The sequence below is a fragment of the Lactuca virosa genome, chromosome 6 (assembly GCF_052849685.1).
Source record: "Lactuca virosa cultivar CGN04683 chromosome 6, Lactuca_virosa_CGN04683_v6, whole genome shotgun sequence".
Taxonomy (NCBI): Eukaryota; Viridiplantae; Streptophyta; class Magnoliopsida; order Asterales; family Asteraceae; genus Lactuca; species Lactuca virosa.
Window position 1 is genome coordinate 142,978,924 of NC_136431.1, and position 21,645 is coordinate 143,000,568.

Consider the following 21,645-nt stretch of genomic DNA (forward strand, 5'->3'; position numbering starts at 1 on the left):
ATGGCTGGTAAGGTTTTAGTGAAAAAAAAAACAAAAAGTATTATAGGTATCAGTTATCAAAATCTTGCATTCAGGCTAAGATAGGAAAATCTTGCATTCAGGCTAAGATTGGAAATTGGGATACCAATTTCGTCCAATTGTATGCAAATCTGACATTGTAACCATCTAAAATAAAATGACTGAACACATATAATCTTCGCTTTCTGAAAAGTAGTTTGTTGCTCTTTATTCATAAGTGCTCGTTCGATGATAAAATTGTGTTTTTTTACTGACTTTAGCTAAGTCTTGCCATTTGTATGATATAGATGTGGAGAAAGAACTGGAAACAGCCATTTATAAAGCAGGTGGGATTCGTGACAGTAACTTGGGGGATTTGCAAAAGATAGCATGGGCTAGAAGTAGCCGAACTGATAAAGGAGTAAGTTTTATTTAAGTTATTCTTTTCTTTTGTCTTCTTTTATTCATTACAATCTGTTTTTTGGTGATATTCCAGGTTCATTCTTTATCAACCATGATATCCCTTAAAATGGAAATCCCTGAATACGCCTGGACTGGTGACCCCAATAGGGTGGCACTTGCGAATCTTGTCAATACATATCTTCCCAAAATTATCAGATTTTTCAGCATTCTACCTTCACAAAGGTCAGAAATATATGATTCTACCTTTGTAAAAAGTTAGGACTTAAGGGGCTTTCTGGTGACTATGTTTTCAGGAGTTTTGATGCTAGAAGGGAATGTAATATCCGGAAATATAGTTACCTCCTTCCTGTTAAAGTCATTGGGGTCACTAGTAACTTAAGCACATCAGAAATCGAACATCACTTATCAGACTTCAATACTATACTTAATTCTTTTGAGGTATACTTTCACTTTTTCATCCACTCCTATGTTTACACAATTTGGTATGATATTTAATGGATTCCCAATGGGTTATTGCAGGGAGAACATCCTATCCATAACTATACAATCCGAAAAAATTATAGAAAAAAGTATTCTGCAAAACAATCTCCTAACAGTGGGTGTATCGCCGATAAAAGGGCAAAATCGTTAATTGAGCCACCCCAAGCCATTCTTGAGAAAAAAAACGAGGAAGAATCATCTGATGGAGAAGAAGCTCGTGAGACAGACGAAACGATTGATGAATCTGATGAAAATGAGGATACTTTGAAGGATGTACCTATTCCCATTCTTGCTAAATGGCTACATGAACCTAATGATAAAGATAGAATAAGTGCTTCCCATTTCAGAAGAATTTTCTGTCACAACTGGCATTTTAGCTAGGAAATTCTATTCCTGTGTAACTATTCAACTATTGTAAAACATATACTCTAAGTAAATCTCACTCAATGCTCATTTAGATTCACCATTCATGTTCATCAAAGAGTCTGAAGCCCTAAGATCCATGGTTTAAGTCCATATTGGACTAGGAGTTCCTTATTGGCCCTAATGGACCAATAAGCACCCAATTCAACTTTATTGGACTTAGAAGCCCTAATTGGATCCTAATTGGACCCAATTCATAAATCTAAAACATTTTGGACCATTTGGGTCTAGAATGATCCATTCTAACCCTAATGGGCCTTATTGGGCCATAACTAATCCAATTAACCATTAGTGATCCACAAGCCCATTCTTTTATTCTAATTGGGCCGTGAATGCTTCCAAGAGCCCAATGGGCCAAAAAACCTTATGATTAGGATCCAAATGTCCTAGCTAAAGTTAATGGGCCCAAACTACTGTTGGGTTTTGAGCATTCTAACACTCCTATGGTGTACATGCAACCCTATAAACCTTGGATCTATGTTTTCTCTATTATACATGCAAATATTAACTATTCCAAGGTTTCATCCTAACTAGCATATTATGAAGCACCTATACTACAAAGTTCTAGTTAGATGACATACCTTTTGATGTAGCTTGATGTCTTCAAGCTTTAAGAGCTTAGCCCCAATAGTGTGGAAGCCTCAAATGGAATCACAAATCACCAAAACACCTTGGAAGAACTTGAGAGAATATGTATGCACACTAAAATCGGCCCACTCTTATTTTCACACACTTGTGCCAATTTTGTGAGCCAAGGATCCCTTTATATATTATGGAGGATTAGGGTTACATCCATGTAAACCCTAATACCCATGACCTTTCATTTACATAGGATCCATGGGTTAAAAGCTCCATGGACCATCCATGAAAGCTTAGCCCAACCTAAATGAACTTGGCCCATTCCATATATATAAGAGTCCATATTTAATTAGTTCTTTTTGATCACTTAATTAATTCTAAATTATCGAGGGGCCCACAGATATCGCTTTTATCTCGAAGGTAAAAGGAATGGATAAACTTCGACTCATATGGCTTGTTCTACTACTTGTTGAATCATACACAAAGGCACGTTTTATAACATCGAGTTACCAAATGCGTTTTCGTGCAATCAATGTATAACCAACTCATAGTAACAACTCATATCTCTAGGTTTGAAGAATATAAGATATTATCGTCTCATGATCACTCGTGATAAAATCCATGAAGTGATTCACATGAGCGCGGGTTGAATCCAATACTCAGAACTTATGAGCACTCATGAGTGTTGTAGCACCACTTTGTCCACCAACTTGGACCTCTACAAACCAACCCATGACAGTCTTGATTCATATCTACTTCCAACATATGACCGACTGTGGATGGTTTGAATAACTTAATCATTCAGGAAGAGCGACTTAGTTATTCTGGAAGTCAAAACATGCAAAGTGAAACACAAGAATAAATGAATCAAATATGGTATCAAACCCTATGAATATAAATAAACACTTTTATTTATCACCATACTGATTACTCATTATTCATTGTTTCGGTTTTATCAACTTTATACTTGAATTAAAAACACTAGTTGTCCCATGCTCCAAGCATGTACACTATGTTTTTCTTAAACAATAGCTTTGCCATACACCAAGTATGCACTCTATGTTTGTCTATGATCCTTACTTTGTGAAATAAACCAATTGAACATAATTTCAATGATTCTAATTTCACACTCCCAAATCCTTATCGAAAAATGTGAGAATTTCAAATTCCTATCATTTATCGAAATCTGTTTAGATTTTAAACTTATATGCACTGACCCTCCTGTAATGAATATGTACAAAGTCACAAAGACTTGTCAACAGTCATTATAAGGTATTCCAATGGAGATCAACTCCATGGAAACTAAGTCTCATATTCAAAGTACATTGCTTTGGACATGCTTCTTGCATTAAGTTTTCTAATCTTACACAGATAACTTCCACCTATGGAGACAACTCCATATTCTCATTTTGACTATCACTTCTGAATAAGAGATGCATCTTTTCAGAATATGTCAATATGGTCCTTCCAAAATGAGCATTATACTTCCAACTGTCCCTGAGCAACCAATCTTTGGTAAACCTCAGATTGTCCTCGACAATTGCTTAATCATTTTAGTCATATCCAATTCTAGACCTTTTCCCTTCTTAATGCCTCTGGGCATTTGGAAAAATTTAGAAATGACAAATATTATAGCACATGCAATCGATCCTGTACCCAAAGCAAATGGTACACGATTCATGATGTCTCACATAAAGACATGATTCTAGACCAGTCTTTTTCTACAATATTTTTATTTGCCATGTTTTCAAAATTTGACTATGAAGAGGGATGCCGTAATCATAATCGAATTTTGAGAACGCAATATATAGAATTTCCTTAAGTTGAATCAATCCAACATGAAATTCATATATATATTCTTGACTAAAGATGATTAAGGTCTCAATCTAAGCCTTTAGAACTGAAATGAAGTATATATTCTCCCTTAATTATAGCAAAACAACTTTTTCAATCCCTACAGCCTCACGAATTGAAACTTTTGGTTTCTATAATTAACATTGCTAACTTGCAACACTAACAATAATTATCATGCTCCCACTAACATGATGATTATTAGCATAACAATTATGCTCCCACTAGCTTTGACATGTACTCAGAAATCAGCTGGACTTCTAGAAATCAATACTTTATTGACTTTCTTACCAAGGTTCAGATTTCTGATACGAGATGCTTTGATAAAACTTTATCAAAATCATACACCTTTCCTTAGATAGCATGCATGTGTGTCTAAACAATTTCAGAACTATGAAAAGGGATGCCGTAATCATAGTCTCAATTGTTTAGACCTTTTGCCATCTGCTTCAAATCTACTTGGTGGAAGTGTTTCCTCACCATCATTTTCACGAATCGGAGAGAAACCTTATGACCCTTAGATTTTATGGTGTATGTGTTCTTATCCATGTGAATCGTCAAAACCATAGTCACAAGACAAGGATAATGACAAATCCAAACTCATATGGACTGAACTTATGCAATCTTAACTTCTTGCCACCTGGCAGTACAGGGCCTGTCATTGCTTCCAAGTTGTTATGCAACCAATTGAGAACTTTTAGAACTCCTATGCAAAGCCAACTTTAACTGGAATGGGCACAGAATATGTCAACACGATAGGTTATAAACCTCAAGTCGTGTGCTAGTGAAGAACCTCAGGTTTTATTCTTGATTAGTTCTTGAAATTCTTTTTAGGATCTTTAAGACTCCCACTATCCTCTTGACATATAAGACTATCTTGCCAAATATTCAAGAGATAGTGCGAATTCTTTATCAAGACAAACACTTCACACAATTGGCCTTAGTTGGTCTTTGTTTTATCCAAAACATCACAACTTACCAATTTCAAATGTACAAGAGTAGGACACTTTTACTCTTACATTTGACAAGTGTTTTAAACCTTTCTTTAAGATATGTCACTCAAGTTACAATCTTGGAGTATGACTCTAAGAATTGATTTGGAACGAAGTATGACTCATCTTCCTGATCTAACCATTTCAACAATTCATGACTCCTCTTCTTAGTCATAAGAATGCACTAAGATGACCTTTAGAGGACTAATTGTGATATGATTTCTAAATCATTAAGATGATCACAAACATGATACTAAAGTACTCTCCCATCTTTTCAGATTTGAGAAACTTTTATCTTTCTGCCTAATTTGATTCTTCCCATTCGTTCTGCCATACATTGAGACTTTTCCAATGTTTCAGAATTATACTTAAACTTGTAAGTATAACCATATTTACTACACTTTAGTAAATCAAATAGTCTTAACGAGCTTTGTGGTGGACATGACCAGTGCACAAGAATGTGTACTCGATCCCTCTAGTCCTTCACTTGACTCACACATCCATGTGAACAAGTAATTAGTCTTGATTTTCCAATGCTTGAAAGTTCTCATTCATCATACTATTCAACTTGCATGATTCCAAGTTTCGGTCCAATTGAAACTTGGGTGATGAGGAACTTTCCTGATTTGGTAAATTTAGACACTACCACAAATAAAAGAATCAAATCCATTTTCCAGTATTGCTGTCAGTGGAATCATATAAGCAACAATTTTCCACAAATGCCATTGTAAGGATACTTCAAATAAATAAAATTAAACAATTTTCTTTTATTTTAAAACTTTGCGGAAAAACTTATCCTTACAATCAACATGGAAAATTGTTGTTATCTATTCCTTAGTAATATATCATAACTTCTTAAGCGACTGCTCAAAATTCTGATGCGATCGAAATCCACCTTCGCGATCAGAATCAGCATATACTTCCTTTAAGATTTCTCTCTATTCTTTGATTCTTAAAACATCAACATGTGACCCAGTCACATCATGTAATGAGGATCTCAGAATAGAACTTAACAGAGTTAGATAATGGGCTCTACCTGATGTAGAGTCAAACTTATTGACTTTACCATCCTTAGGTAAATTTGGCAGCTTTGCAATCAACGCCCCTTCCTTTGGCAAAATAAACATATGGACCCTTTGGTAATGGGACTATCTCAGACTTAGCCTTTCTCTTTACCATTTGGTCAACCGAGTTGACTATGACCAATCCCTTTCCATTGAGAAGAGAATGCTTTTTCTGGATTTCCAGTGTCACCATTGTCACTGTCCATAAAGTTTTTGGGAAGTTGATCTTCTAATCAAATTTGCTTTACTATCGTTCCAAATCATTGCTGATTCAGCAGCACCAAGCAAATAGATATGATCATTAAGGTTCATGTCGTAGTCTGTTTCATAGTAGTCCCAAAGGAACTCACTATGTGACTTAGAAAGTGATTGAACATCCAACTTTCTCAAGACTTTGACACCCAACTCTCCCGGCTTGTCAATATGTGACTTCATCTCTAAGATGTGATCACACATAGACCTTGCTTGCCATTAGGGCTTGAGTGACCTTGAACTTGTGGGTTAGGGAGAATAATTGGAGGAGGTGGAGGAAGAGAAGTATGACTTCCATGAGCCAAACTCGGGAAGTCATATTCATTAGGAAAGCTTGGTTTGGGAAGATCATTGTTGTCTAAACCAGACATCAACAATGGGAGAAATTCACGTAAAGTTGATTTAAGTCCTTAATATAACACCCAATATGATATATTAAGGCTAGGACCCAACAAACTATTTTATAACTTGGAAGAGGGATGCCGTAATCCAAGCTATAAAATATTTGAAGGTAGGTGAATGACGATTCACCAATTTCCACCAAGATAAACGAAATGTATTATTAGGTTTTAATTGGTTTTGAAACTCCTAGATTCTTTTGAGATTCATTGAACTTTTCAATGGCATGTTTCAATCTCGAGTGTGCCCTTCAGTTTTTGTGACTGGGATGCCGAGGATCACAAAACAAGGTGTGAAGTAACCATGCAAATATACTTGGTACCCTTAATATTTACCCCTCAATCGATGTGTCGGTTAACCACACACGCTCCAACGATACTATGATAAACATTAAGTTACCCTTTGCCTACCTTGTTAAGTACAGGTTAGTGTGCCGGTTAACCACACACGCTCCACTAACAGCTTAAACAAAGTGCAAAGTTTAATTTCATGGATTAGCACCTTATTCACATTTTCCTAAGTAACTAAGATTGGGAATTTATAAGTGTTTAGTTACTTAGTATTTATCATTATACTTATAATGAAGGGAAAATTATAGTCCTTGTCCTACCTGTTCGGCTAACGACCCTCCACCAGTCAAGGAAGCTGTGGGTGAGAGTGGACACCCATTAAACTGCCATTTTATAGGCAGTAACCTTATACCCCCCTTATAGATCGGCTTCGTGAATGAGGCCTACTAATGGTAAGACGACTTGCTCTTATACATGTATTAAACTTTTAATATTATAATAGTATAAGGGTGTATTTTAGACATTTAAAATACTTGGTGGTTTAATCTATTAATTAAACTATACTCTTAATTTAATTAAATTTAAACCATGTCATTATGGAATTATTAATTCTCTTTTAATTAAACAATTTAATTATCTATTAATAAAGTCCATAAGAGTTAATTGAATTATTCAATAAAAACATCATCATTCCAATTATTAAATTCAAAAATTAAAACCATTTAATTAATTGTTTAAGTTATGAACCCAAGACTTTTAGAATTCAATTCTTTTTTTTATCATAAAAAACTTTTTCCAAATTCCAAAACTTGAGGGCAAGTTTTGTAACTCTTGAAAACTTTTGGATTCCATAACTTATGGAGTTAAATACTTGTTTTATGATGAAACTTTTCATGTTCCATAACTTCAGAACAAGTTATGGAATTCTTTAAAACATTAAGACCAAGTTTTGTAACTCCATAAAAAACTTTGAATCAATTTTTTTTAAAAAAAAACTTTCATATCCATAACTTATGGAAGTTTCAAAAACCCTTAAGATCACAACTTTAAAAAAAACTTTTGAGTTCCAAAATTTTATGACAAAATATGTAACTCCTTAAAACATTTAGATCAAACTTTTAAAACTAATAAAATAATCATATCATTTTACCTTTTACTAAATTTGACCTAATTCATTTCATATAACAAATGATTCAAATTTTACAAATAATTCGTTTTTCACAAAACAAGTAATTATCTTAAAATTTGACAAACGTCATGTTTTTTTCCTTTTTTTTCAACTTGAAAATAAAACATTTGCATCAATATAACAGAAAACAACCTGGCTCTGATACCACTGTTGGGTTTTGAGCATTCTAATACTCCTATGGTGTACATGCAACCCTATAAACCTTGGATCTATGTTTTCTCTATTATACATGCAAATATTAACTATTCCAAGGTTTCATCCTAACTAGCATATTATGAAGCACATATACTACAAAGTTCTAGTTAGATGACATACCTTTTGATGTAGCTTGATGTCTTCAAGCTTTAAGAGCTTAGCCCCAATAGTGTGGAAGCCTCAAATGGAATCACAAATCACCAAAACACCTTGGAAGAACTTGAGAGAATATGTATGCACACTAAAATCGGCCCACTCTTATTTTCACACACTTGTGCCAATTTTGTGAGCCAAGGACCCCTTTATATATTATGGAGGATTAGGGTTACATCCACGTAAACCCTAATACCCATGACCTTTCATTTACATAGGATCCATGGGTTAAAAGCTCCATGGACCATCCATGAAAGCTTAGCCCAACCTAAATGAACTTGGCCCATTCCATATATATAAGAGTCCATATTTAATTAGTTCTTTTTGATCACTTAATTAATTCTAAATTAATTCTTGATCAATACTAATTAAATAATATTATTCCATAATAATATATTAGAACTTATAATATATTAATATAAATCATAAATATACTATTCTCAAAAGACTATCCATATAAATTGTGCCGGTGAAGTGCAACCCAAATGGACCATGCCGGGTCGGGTCAAATACATACCAAATATAGTTATTGACTTAGACATTAATCCAACAACTACTCCACCACTTCTTCTTGGCCCAAAATGTCGGCCATGTATAAAACAAAAAAGAAAAGAAAAGAAGAGATTAAAGGGGGGGGTTTGACTTTGGAGTGCCACCTCCATATAACCCAACATACATCTAGGCTTTAGACCACCATACATCCATGCTAGTCACTTCACCATCTCTCTCTCCCCTCTCTTCTTCTTCTCGGCCGAGAGCCACAACACACACACACACACTCTTCCAAACACTCTCTAAACACTCTCTAAACACTCTCAAAGATCATCCTCTTCCTTCCTTCAAAGAATCTCGAAAATTTAGCTTGGATTCAAGGATCTTCATCAAGTGTTTTCAATCTTTGGTAAGTGCTATCAAACACAAACATCTTCTTTCATTTCAACATCAAGAACTCTTTCTTACAAAGCTTTACTCCATGAACACCTTAGAAACTTCTTAAATTCGAAATCAACTCAAGGAAGCTTGCTAGGACCAAAAATCTTCTTCATTTCTCTTCAAAACCGAAACATCAAAGCAAAGGTAAGTTCATACCCCCTTGTTTTCGGTTTTCATATGATTTTTGGGGGAGAATACAAGTAAAATGTGTAGATCTATGTGTTATATACATGTTTTGTGTGAATTATTAGTTTAGTTGGTAAAAATGTGTTAGATCTTAGTGAATCTCGAAATTTTAAGCGTTATGTAGCAAATATCTAAGAACTACAACACTATATACATCATATTATCAAGCCAAAAGTGAACACATGTTTAAGATGCAAAAGAATTCAACGAAAACCTTGTTAAAGATCAAAATTGTCAAGAAAACAAAAGATAAGGGTAAAAAGTGAAAATTCTGTTTTTAAAAGGGCCAAACAGGTCCTACATGTATAAAAAGGTATTTTTATGCTAAACATGCTTTTAAAGGGGTCAAAAATGCAAATTTAAGTTTATTGGGCCAAACATTTGGGCCTCACGGCCTTTGGGCCCAATTTGCGAAAAAAATGAGGCTTTGAGGTTTAAAAATGTTATTTGGCCAAAGTTTGAGTCATAAATGTAAATAAACCAAATTTAGAGGTGAAAATATCATCTATTTTCAAATTGGACCAAAAATGTAAAGTTTTCCAAAATTTGGGCCGAACGTGTAAACTTTTACCAATAAGGGGCTGAAAATGTAATTTTCTGCGAAACAGGGTTTTAAATGTGAAAATATAACATTTTGGGTCAAAACTGTAAATTTATAGACATTTGGGACAAAATTGCAAACTTTTATAAATTATGGACTAAAGTGCCATTTTTACAAAACTTTGGGCCTTAATTAAAGATTTGAGTATTATTAGCCAAAAAAATGTCATTTTTACAAAATGAAAGCTTTTATCATCAATCTATTAAGCCTCGAACTAAAACAAACAATTGAATCAAACGAGCGAACGAAATACGTCAAAAACTATTTATTGGGCCAAATATTCACATTTCTTGGCCATTGGGCCCTAAGGGCCCAATTAAATGTGAAATGAGCCCAATGTTTTCCATGACAAGTTTATTGGGTCTTGTGGCCCACTTACATGTTAATTTGGGCCTAAGTTATGGATTACATGTTTATTGGGTTTTTGTGGCCCATTTACATGCCTATTGGGCCTAAATTACCCTTTTACATGTGATTGGGGCTTTATGGCCTAGTTACATACTAATAGGGCTTGGAAATGGAAATTTCATGTGTTAGTAAGCCATAACGATACCCTTATGAAATCATTAAACTTCGTAAATTTAATCATGTACCTTTCGAATACAAAAACATATTACATTTACTAAACATTAAACAGTACAAAAAGAGGTTAAGAATCTAGTGAGACTTGTCGGTTGGCACCACTGAGTGTACAATCGTAGCCTGTAGTTATAATCAGAGTGTCCTGGTAGGAAAGCGGGAGTTTGTGTATAGATCTATACGGGGTGACCCCCCATACCTTAGCTGCTCGCTGCAGCTAGACTAGGCTAGTCTAGGGCGACAACATCCTTAGCAAGACCGACATTTGGAAAAATACCAAGACGGGCGACCTAGTCATTATCATGCATGATTATAACGGCTCATATAGGGATTCAATACCAAAAGATAACCTTTTGAATATAAACTCTTTAATTGTGTTAATGCAAAACGACTTATTTAACGATACAAGAATTTAAACGTTGTTATAAAACAGAAAATATCGGATTTTCAGGGGAAATTAGTCATATACAATTATCATTTATTCAAAATACAATGAATCTAAACTACACTCTTACAAGTTTTATCTATTAAATTCACACATGCATTTATACTCGATTTTCACATCATTTTCAAAACATTTTACGGAAAATATCGGATTTTCTGGGTTTTTATGAAAGATACAAAGAGTTTTACTCAAATATACGTATGAACTCACCAACATTATATATGTTGATCGTTTTCAAAATAACTTGTATTCTCATGTGTGACATCCCCATTTTCACGGCCAGAAAAGACCGATTTCTTTATGCTTTATTTTGAAAATCATAGTATCTTTTAAAGAAATATGTTGCGGAATTTGTTCCCAAACAAAATATAATATAACTTTATCAAAACATTTCTCAAAGAGAATTTATTTTTCATTAAATAATAAAATCTCGGGGTGTCATGTTCCGATACAGACCAAAAGCATAAACAGTACAATTTAACCTTACATCATTTATTTACAACTACTGGTCTATAATCCAAAATCTCTCGTCAAGTCAACCAACTTATACTCTTGTGCCATTACCTGTAATGCAAAGAAAACTGAGTGGGTCAGGCTTGGGAGCCTGGTGAGCATATAGGGTTTTCGACCCACAATAATATAATTATTATATTCAATCATTAATCAATCAATCAATCAATCAATCCAAATTACCCATCCCCATTATCTCCTTTATTTCTTAAGGATTTACCCTAAGAATCAACTATCATTTATTCATTTATTCCTAAGGATTGACCTAAGGAATTGACACAAAGTCCACCACTGCCAAGGTCCTCAAATTACAACCGGTAAACACTTAGTTCAACATACTTAATGAACACCTAGTTCTAACACTCCTATTGAACACTTAATTCAAAATATCTGGTGAATACTTAGTTCTAAAACACTTAGTGAACACACTCAGTTCAACAACACCAAGTGAACACATCTAGTTCAAAAATACTTAATGAACACATTGAGTTCAAAAATACCTAGTGAACACATAGAGTTCAAAAATACCTAATGAACACGTTGAGTTCAAACACCAAGTGAACACATAGAGTTCAAAAATACCTAACGAACACATAGAGTTCAAATACACCAAGTGAACACATAGAGTTCAAAAATACCTAATGAACATGTTGAGTTCAAAAACATCAAGTGAACACATAAAGTTCAAATATACCTAATGAACACGTTGAGTTCAACAACACTTATTATTTCGTCTCACATCAACTATTTCATCTACCCATGTTCTACCCAACATATTTGTAGATTCAAACACATATGCAGTTTAAATCTTTTAAAACATGTATAAACATTAATTCAACATCCATCTCAAGTAAACAAACAATGTATGAACACATAGAACGTACTTCATAGCAAATACTTCATATGTATGTGTTAGAAGAAAGTAACTACACAGTCACCTGATAATACGATGATCGGACAGCACTACGGCTCTAAATGTAGTTTTTCTTCGGTGAAACTGTGATCTCTTCACACACTGGGCTTCTCGCGGGCAGAGTTCTGGCTCGAAATTGTTTTCTTCTCGGGATCTTCGGAGCTTCGGGACTCGGGATGATACTGGGGCTTTGGGGGTATTTTAAGAGGGCTAGAGAGGGTATAGGGAGAGAGGGAGTAAGAAAATAGCAACCAAAATCGGTTGCCCTTCGATTTCTATTTACAGGGATGAAATACTGAATTCACGTCGTGAATCTCAAAATTCACGTCGTGAGTTCAGTAGTCATCAGGTGCGTCATCGCAACTTGCGTCTGTCAGGCTCCAGAAGTCATTAATACTGAGTCCATGTCGTGAACACTGTATTTACGTCGTGAACTCTGACACAGTGTCGGGGTTCGCTCCCCGAACTTCAGAAATTCATATCTTTCGCATACGAGCTCCGTTTTCGACGTTCTTTATATCCACGCGTAGGTGAGATTATGCTTTACAACGCTCGTTTAGACTCCATTGGCTAATATTAACTTTAACTTTTATTATATTATTTTTAGTAGGCCGGGACAGGAAAACTCCGTTAGGAATTCACAACTCCTTGATCTGTCGTCCGTTTTCGTCTGTCTTTTTACCGTTGGACTACTATCGATGAGATCTTCGATTCTCGTTTCGATTGTTTCGGCTAGAAACCACTCGATCTCATATTCGAACTTTGGGCTGCATACCGCTAAGTCGAAACTTCGAAAAATCATAACTTCCTCATATGAAGTCAGATTTAGACGTTCTTTTTATGCACGCTCTCGGTTTAACGTATTCTACGACTTTTGTTTAGATCACTAAGGCTAAACGTCGCTCTATCGTAAATTCACTATTTACGTCACGCAGTGTCGTGCCGGTTCTGTCGCGAAACTTCGACAGGTCATAACTTCTTCGTTATAACTCGGATTTCGACATTCTTTATATATCCGGAATCCTTGTCACGACCACTACAACTTAGTTAGGATTATTCATTCTAAATAATCTTTTATCAAAAGTCATTTTTGATGCTTATCGTCTCTAAATTGACTAGCCCAGATCTACGGGCGTTACAATTATCTCCCCCTTAGGATGATTACGTCCCGGAATCATCAACGAAAATAGGGCTTGTATAACGATTCCATATGTTATCTTTCCATCCTAAGTAATAATCGTGATGCTAAATCTTGCACCTGTTCTTCGTACTATGTTGGACTTTCAATCGTAACCTACAAGTTACAAAATAAATCCTTATTGAGGACTCCTTCTTCTTCTTAGGATAAGTACTTTCCTTTATCTATTGCAACGGATCGATGGGTCATGTTCTAATGACCTTTCATCGTATGATGCAACGCTTAGACTCAAGTGTCTTAGAGTCAAATTCTAGAATGGAATATGCTTTCCTTCATATTCTAATGTGATATGATCACATTTTAGCATGTAGAATTTCTAGCTACTAACTTCTTTAACAACGAGCGCGATACAATTGATCGCTTTGATTTCAATCTTCCGGCTTAAGTCAGATGCTACATCGAACTTGGTTCTCTGAACCACGTAAGAAACTCATCATAGTCGGACTCATTTTGATATGACCACTTAGGTTAGATTAACATTCATCTTCTGAGTCATTACCGAAACGATGGTAACGACATATATGAATAAAAACAAACTCAATTACAAGCTTATTGGTAACCTTGTGACTTTCCCTGATCCAAGCGTGAGTCCTGTGCTTCCAGTAGTATATATCTCTACTACTATTCACACTCGTCCCAAGTATTGTCTCGCAGTCCCCAAGTCCTAAAATCACAAAACAATTTAACACATACGAATGTGTCCAATTAATCATAAAATTTTCCTAGACTCTACTAGGACTTCTTCCATGCGTATCTTCAATCATCAATTCTACTTCAACTCGGTTGGTGATGGAGACGATGGGACAACTTCAAGAATTACACCAATCGTTCCATCATCCTGCCAATCGAAGGTGTACTTCAGACGTACTGTACTCCTTTAAATGTACTGTTATTTTATCAGACATAATCTAAATGCAAGATACCACTCTTACGATATCTTCCGATAGGTGTCATTCACTATCATAAGCCTTTCATTTCCTCCATTTACTCAATTCTCTACGAGTCTTCACCATAACATTTTGTACATCCAAGCAGACGTTCGGTGTACCGGGCGAGAATTTAAGTTAAGAAAGCTTTATTTACGATAGACGTATAAATCTCCTTATCACTCCGAAACGTTTACATGCTAGTTCTAATATCGTAGTCGTACGCTTAGAATCCTAAACACATAAGGTCTCCAGATCCGGTTGGCAACAAACCGTAGATCCAAACAAATAATATCATATGTGACAAACATATAACATTTAGCACATATAAGCATTTTAGGCAACTTTCCTAAAATAAACTAGTTCTCGTGTCTTAAATATAACAGACACTCATCTCACAAACTTCACTTAGCATTCTAAGTTTAAGTCTAGAAATCCTACAAATTCCTAGTTCGCTTAAACTAATGCTCTGATACCAACTGTGACATCCCCATTTTCACGGCCAGAAAAGACCGATTTGTTTATGCTTTATTTTGAAAATCAGAGTATCTTTTAAAGAAATATGTTGCGGAATTTGTTCCCAAACCAAATATGATAAAACTTTATCAAAACATTTCTCAAAGAGAATGTACTTTTCATTAAATAATAAAATCTTGGGGTGTCATGTTCCGATACAGACCAAAAGCATAAACAATATAATTTAACCTTACAGCAGTTATTTACAACTACTGGTCTATAATCCAAAATCTCTCGTCAAGTCAACCAACTTATACTCTTGTGCCATTACCGGTAATGCAAAGAAAACTGAGTGGGTCAGGCTTGGGAGCCTGGTGAGTATATAGGGTTTTCGACCCACAATAATATAATTATTATATTCAATCATCAATCATCTATCAATCAATCAATCCAAATTACCCATCCCCATTATCTCCTTTATTTCTTAAGGATTTACCCTAAGAATCAACTATCCTTTATTCATTTATTCCTAAGGATTGACCTAAGGAATTGACACAAAGTCCACCACTGCCAAGGTCCTCAAATTACAACCGGTAAACACTTAGTTCAACATACTTAATGAGCACCTAGTTCTAACACTCCTAGTGAACACTTAATTCAAAATATCTGGTGAATACTTAGTTCTAAAACACTTAGTGAACACACTCAGTTCAACAACACCAAGTGAACACATCTAGTTCAAAAATACTTAATGAACACATTGAGTTCAAAAATACCTAGTGAACACATAGAGTTCAAAAATACCTAATGAACACGTTGAGTTCAAACACCAAGTGAACACATAGAGTTCAAAAATACCTAACGAACACATAGAGTTCAAATACACCAAGTGAACACATAGAGTTCAAAAATACCTAATGAACACGTTGAGTTCAAAAACACCAAGTGAACACATAGAGTTCAAATATACCTAATGAACACGTTGAGTTCAACAACACTTATTATTTCGTCTCACATCAACTATTTCATCTACCCATGTTCTACCCAACATATTCGTAGATTCAAACACATATGCAGTTTAAATCTTTTAAAACATGTATAAACATTAATTCAACATCCATCTCAAGTAAACAAACAATGTATGAACACATAGAACATACTTCATAGCAAATACTTCATATCTATGTGTTAGAAGAAATTAACTACATACTCACCTGATAATACGATGATCGGGCAGCACTACAGCTCTAAATGTAGTTTTTCTTTGGTGAAACTGTGATCTCTTCACACACCGGGCTTCTCGCGGGCAGAGTTTTGGCTCGAAATTGTTTTCTTCTCGGGATCTTCGGAGCTTCGGGACTCGGGATGATACCGGGGCTTCGGGGGTATTTTAAGAGGGCTAGAGAGGGTATAAGGAGAGAGGGAGTAAGAAAATAGCAACCAAAATCGGCTGCCCTTCGATTTCTATTTATAGGGCTGAAATATTGAATTCACGTCGTGAGTTCAGTAGTCATCAGGTGCGTCATCGCAACTTGCGTCTGTCAGGCTTTTGTGGCCCATTTACATGCCTGTTGGGCCTAAATTACCCTTTTACATGTGATTGGGGCTTTGTGGCCTAGTTACATACTAATAGGGCTTGCATATGGAAATTTCATGTGTTAGTAAGCCATAACGATACCCTTATGAAATCATTAAACTTCATAAATTTAATCATGTACCTTTCGAATACAAAAACATATTACATTTACTAAACATTAAACAGTACAAAAAGAGGTTAAGAATCTAGTGAGACTTGTCGGTTGGCACCACTGAGTGTACAATCGTAGCCTGTAGTTGTAATCAGAGTTTCCTGGTTGGAAAGCGGGAGTTTGTGTATAGATCTATACGGGGTGACCCCCCACACCTTAGCTGCTCGCTGCAGCTAGACTAGGCCAGTCTAAGGCGACAACATCCTTAGCAAGACCGGCATTTGGAAAAATACCAAGACGGGCGACCTAGTCATTATCATGCATGATTATAACGGCTCATATAGGGATTCAATACCAAAAGATAACCTTTTGAATATAAACTCTTTAATTGTGTTAATGCAAAACGACTTATTTAACGATACAAGAATTTAGACGTTGTTATAAAACAGAAAATATCGGATTTTCAGGGGAAATTAGTCATATACAATTATCATTTATTCAAAATACAATGAATCTAAACTACACTCTTACAAGTTTTATCTATTAAATTCACACATGCATTTATACTCGATTTTCACATCATTTTCAAAACATTTTACGGAAGATATCGGATTTTCTGGGTTTTTATGAAAAGATACAAAGACTTTTACTCAAATATACTTATGAACTCACCAACATTATATATGTTGACCGTTTTCAAAATAACTTGTATTCTCAGGTAATCGATAAGCTGGAAGATATGCAAGTGTATGGTTTTGTTTATGTAACATCACTTATCGTACTTTGAACAATTTGAACTTATGTATTTTAACAATGTACTTGATGTTAACAATGTTGGTTGTAATATGTAATGTTGGTGATGAATGTGTTATGCTTCATGTATATTCATTGTGATGATTATTCAATTGTTAGTCACACTAGCCCCCAGACGTTTTTGCCGTCTGGTTCGGGGGTGTGACAGGTTGGTATCAGAGCAATGTTTATAGTGAACTAGCATATCTAACCATACATGATATGCAACTATAAACACAATGGGACTAAATAACTCTGAACAAAACAAGAATCTCACACTTATGTGCGCATACTAGGATAATAATCTAACAACATCTAATAAAAGCTTCTGGAGGAAATTGAACACTATGATTAAACCTGGGCAGTTATGTAGTCATATTAGGGATAAATATAGCCTGATCAACTATATTTATTCAGAATATGACCAACATGTGTTCGGGAGTAATCATAGCGGGAAATGAATCCAAAATCCTACCTTACTCTACGAAAACTCTAGGGAACCCAAAACTTAAATAACTAAAAATATACCATAGGAAATATTCAAAACGTGATTTATTTAAGCGCCCTCGTGCAGTCAGTATGGCTGGCTTCCACCACCCTGGAGATCCCTACTTTCCCAATCAGGGAAATAACGGATGGCTAGAGGAATCCGACGAGGAACCTGAGGAGGACCCCATGGAAGAGGAGGAACCGGAAGAAGAAATCGAAGGGGGACCTGCGGAACCTGTGGCAGACATTGATGAAGAAGAGTTTGGTGACGACAACGACGACGATTCAGACACTGAGTCTATAGTCATCAACCCACCATACCCAGTAAGGGTGCCAGCTCACCGAATGGGCCCTAACGGCCTTACCCCTCCCTGGGGTATCGACATTTGGAGATGGAGCAGACAACAGGAACAACGACCCCCGTTTGGCATGGCTCGCGAGTTCTATGACTTGAGGGATGGAGGACCGGTTGACTGAGCACTTCCAGTCATGGTGAGACGATTGAGGGACACTGGCAATCTGGCTCAGAGCACTGCCGATCAGATACACCAGATGCGGACTAGGGTTGAGCGGGCGGAGCAGGAAACACGAGAGGTTATCCGGCAGTTCCACATGAGGCAGGTGAGGTGGGAGAGTCGACTTCGAGACGCGGAGCGACAGGTGGCTCGCTGTAAGGGTCAAATATGTTGTAATTAGTCGAAGTGTGTTTTGTACTCTTCGTATGTTCTGTAATCTATTTTACTAAGGCGCTTTTATACGAAGCTTAAGTGTCTATGCCTTAGTATATTTTTTGTACGCTTTCTGTTTCCTATAAATAGGGATATTTACTAGAGTTGGAAAAGAGTTTTTACAGACCTGTCTTTGTACTCTGTAAACATTCGAAAGCGTAATAGAGCTGAAACAAGATCATATTTACATCCGTTGTTCAATCTCACATTCTTACTTCAATTTTAACTTTGATTCATTTTATAATCGATTCATTGGTTCATCAATTGGTATCGGAGCAGGAATCACATATGTGATCTAATTTTCACCTATTCAAAAAGTTTTTGAATCAACTTTTTGGTTCAAAAGTTCCTGCACTTATTGATAGTGAAAAATTTGTCTAGATTTTAGTTTGTGATCCGATTCTGCATTTGAATTGTTGAATCGAGTGTTCTTGTAATTACGAATTGATTCAACTAGTTTGTTCTCAAATTTACAAATTTTCTTCAAAATTTTCAAAATCATCTTCCGTACAACAATGACGAGCTTCAATCTTAATTCTATGACCTCGTTTTCTCATCTGTTAGGATCATCGACCAAAATTCTAATGCTAATCCCTGAATACTATGATCAGTGGGCTGATCGTATGCAGGATTATCTGAATGGTCTTGATGAAGAATTATGGTCATGTATTTCTGGAAATGTCAATCCTCCGGCGAATGTTCAAGCAATTGGATCATCTTCTGCAAGTTCTGGTGTTGAAAATCAAACTGATCGTCTGAAGAAACTGGAGAAGAGATGTATGAGGGAATTACGAGGAGATTTACCTCCAGTTGTGTACAATTATGTAAGGAGTTGTACAACTGCTAAGGAGATCAGGAACAATCTGAAAGAAAAGTTTGAAGGAAGTGAGAAGACGAAAATCAATTCAGTCAAACAGTGCTTGGTTGAGCTGAAAGATTTCAGACAAAAAGAAGGTGAAACAATTGAAGTGTACTATGATCGTCTGAACGAGTTAATCTACCGTTGCAATCGCTATGGAATCACCAGGACTTCAATGGAATTCAATCTCATCTTTGTGATGGGTCTTCGAAAAGAATGGAGAAGCGTGAGTATGATGGTGAAGAATCAGCAAAGTTTTGATATATCATCTCTCAATGATCTATACAATCAGTTGAAGACACATGAAAGTGAGGTTAATGAAATGGCTGAGGAATCGAAGCTGAGTTTGGGAGGTCCATTGGCACTTGTGTCCAAGATATCTAAGAAAGAAGCTGAAAAAGGTGATTCAGAGGAAGAAGAGGGATTCATCATGAATTCGGATGATGAGGCAATAGCATTTTACTCGAATAATCGTGTTAAGAAGTTTTTCAAAAAGTCGTTCAATCCGAAGGCTAAGCTAGCTGAGGTGAAAGGAAGTGCTGTGAGTAAAACTGTTGTTGAGGAGAAGAAGAAGGTTGAGAAGAAAGATTCGAAGGTGTCTGAGGGGAAGAGTGAGAAGAAGCTGAAAGGTGATGCTGGAGTAGATTGTCATTATTGCAATGGAGCCAATCATCTTGCGAATGATTGTATACTTCGTAAGAAGGATGAGAGGAAGAATAAAGTAAAAGATGAGGCTTATTACGCAGAGAAGCTTGAGGAGGTTCGTGCGAAAGCTAAGAATTTGTCGCTGGTCGCAAGGGGTGAACAGGAGGAAGATGAAACCTATCAAATCTGGTCATCTGGATCAGACGATGAAGAGATGAGGAATCCAACACATGGAGCAATGTATGCGAAGATGGAGGAGGACTCAGATGAAGAGGAATTCAAAGTGAAAGGTAGATGCTTCGTATCCAAGGCAGCAGACAAATCTCCAATGACGACAAAGGTACGTAATATTCTCGAATCTTTTAATATTCCTAAACATGCTTATGACTCTGAACTAATATCTTTTGATGAGACTGTTACTTATTTTGATTCAATGGTTGTGTCTGTTAGCAATGAGGCCAACAAGTTGTCCATGGAGTTATTAGAGACCAAAAAGCGATTAGACATGAAAATAAGTAAAGTTGATTGTTTAGAATTACAGATAACAAACATTATGTGTGATAGGGATACTTTATCAAATGAAGTCAAAATTTTGCTAGCACAAAGAAACATATACTGTAATTCTGCTAAGAGACTATATGGCAAATTAACTGATTTACATCATTCATGTGAAATAAGTAAAGAGCAACATAGAAAATTACTGCCTTTTCTAGCATACGAAAGAGCTAAGGCAGATAATGTTTCGTATGATTGTGAGAAGATAATAGCTGAATTTGACAAAGTTCCTGATGATAGATATAAATATGAAATTGTCAAAATTGATGAATGTCTTGATACGAATGAATTAGTTAACATCGTGAATGATACTTTGACTAAATCTGAACAAATCCATATTTTGAAAAAGACTAAGAATTCAACATCTGATTCTCAATCTAATTTTGCTGATATTGAAGATAATTCTGACAATATCAGTGAAATTAATGATCTTGAGGATGTTGATTGTTCCCAGTTGTCTATTGTTAATGTTGCATCAACATCTAAAGGGAAAGAAAAAGTTAAGGACTTGATGGTTAAGATAGAAACTGATAAACCCTCAACTTCGAAAGTTTGTGATTTGGACTTCGTGGACATCAGAGATAGTCAAACTGATGATAGCGATGATGAAAATGAAGAGAAAATTTCGAAGAAAAAGAAATCTTCAAAGGAAGAAGAAATTCCTCGAATTGTGGTTGATCAAGTGTATGGTGATACACAAAAGTTTGAAAAGGTGATGAATGAACAAGGTGCTCACTTTCTTGAAACGAATACTGTGGTTTATCCAAATTTCAAGTGTACAGATGATGTCATCTTCCCAAATCAAGTGTTCGTAACTACTTGAAATGTTGAGAATGTCAAACTAGAATTAAAGAA

At 35.7% G+C, this 21,645-nt stretch overlaps 1 protein-coding gene across 1 annotated transcript; it reads left to right on the forward strand.

The window, feature by feature from the left end:
• Window positions 1-1,281, forward strand: LOC145121975 (putative tRNA pseudouridine synthase). Its single transcript, XM_079057653.1, has 5 exons — window positions 1-7; window positions 279-418; window positions 494-642; window positions 714-858; window positions 940-1,281. Exons 1-5 carry the CDS (start codon window positions 1-3, stop codon window positions 1,279-1,281), a joined length of 783 nt encoding a protein of 260 aa, XP_078913779.1.
• Window positions 1,282-21,645: the final 20,364 nt, after the last annotated feature.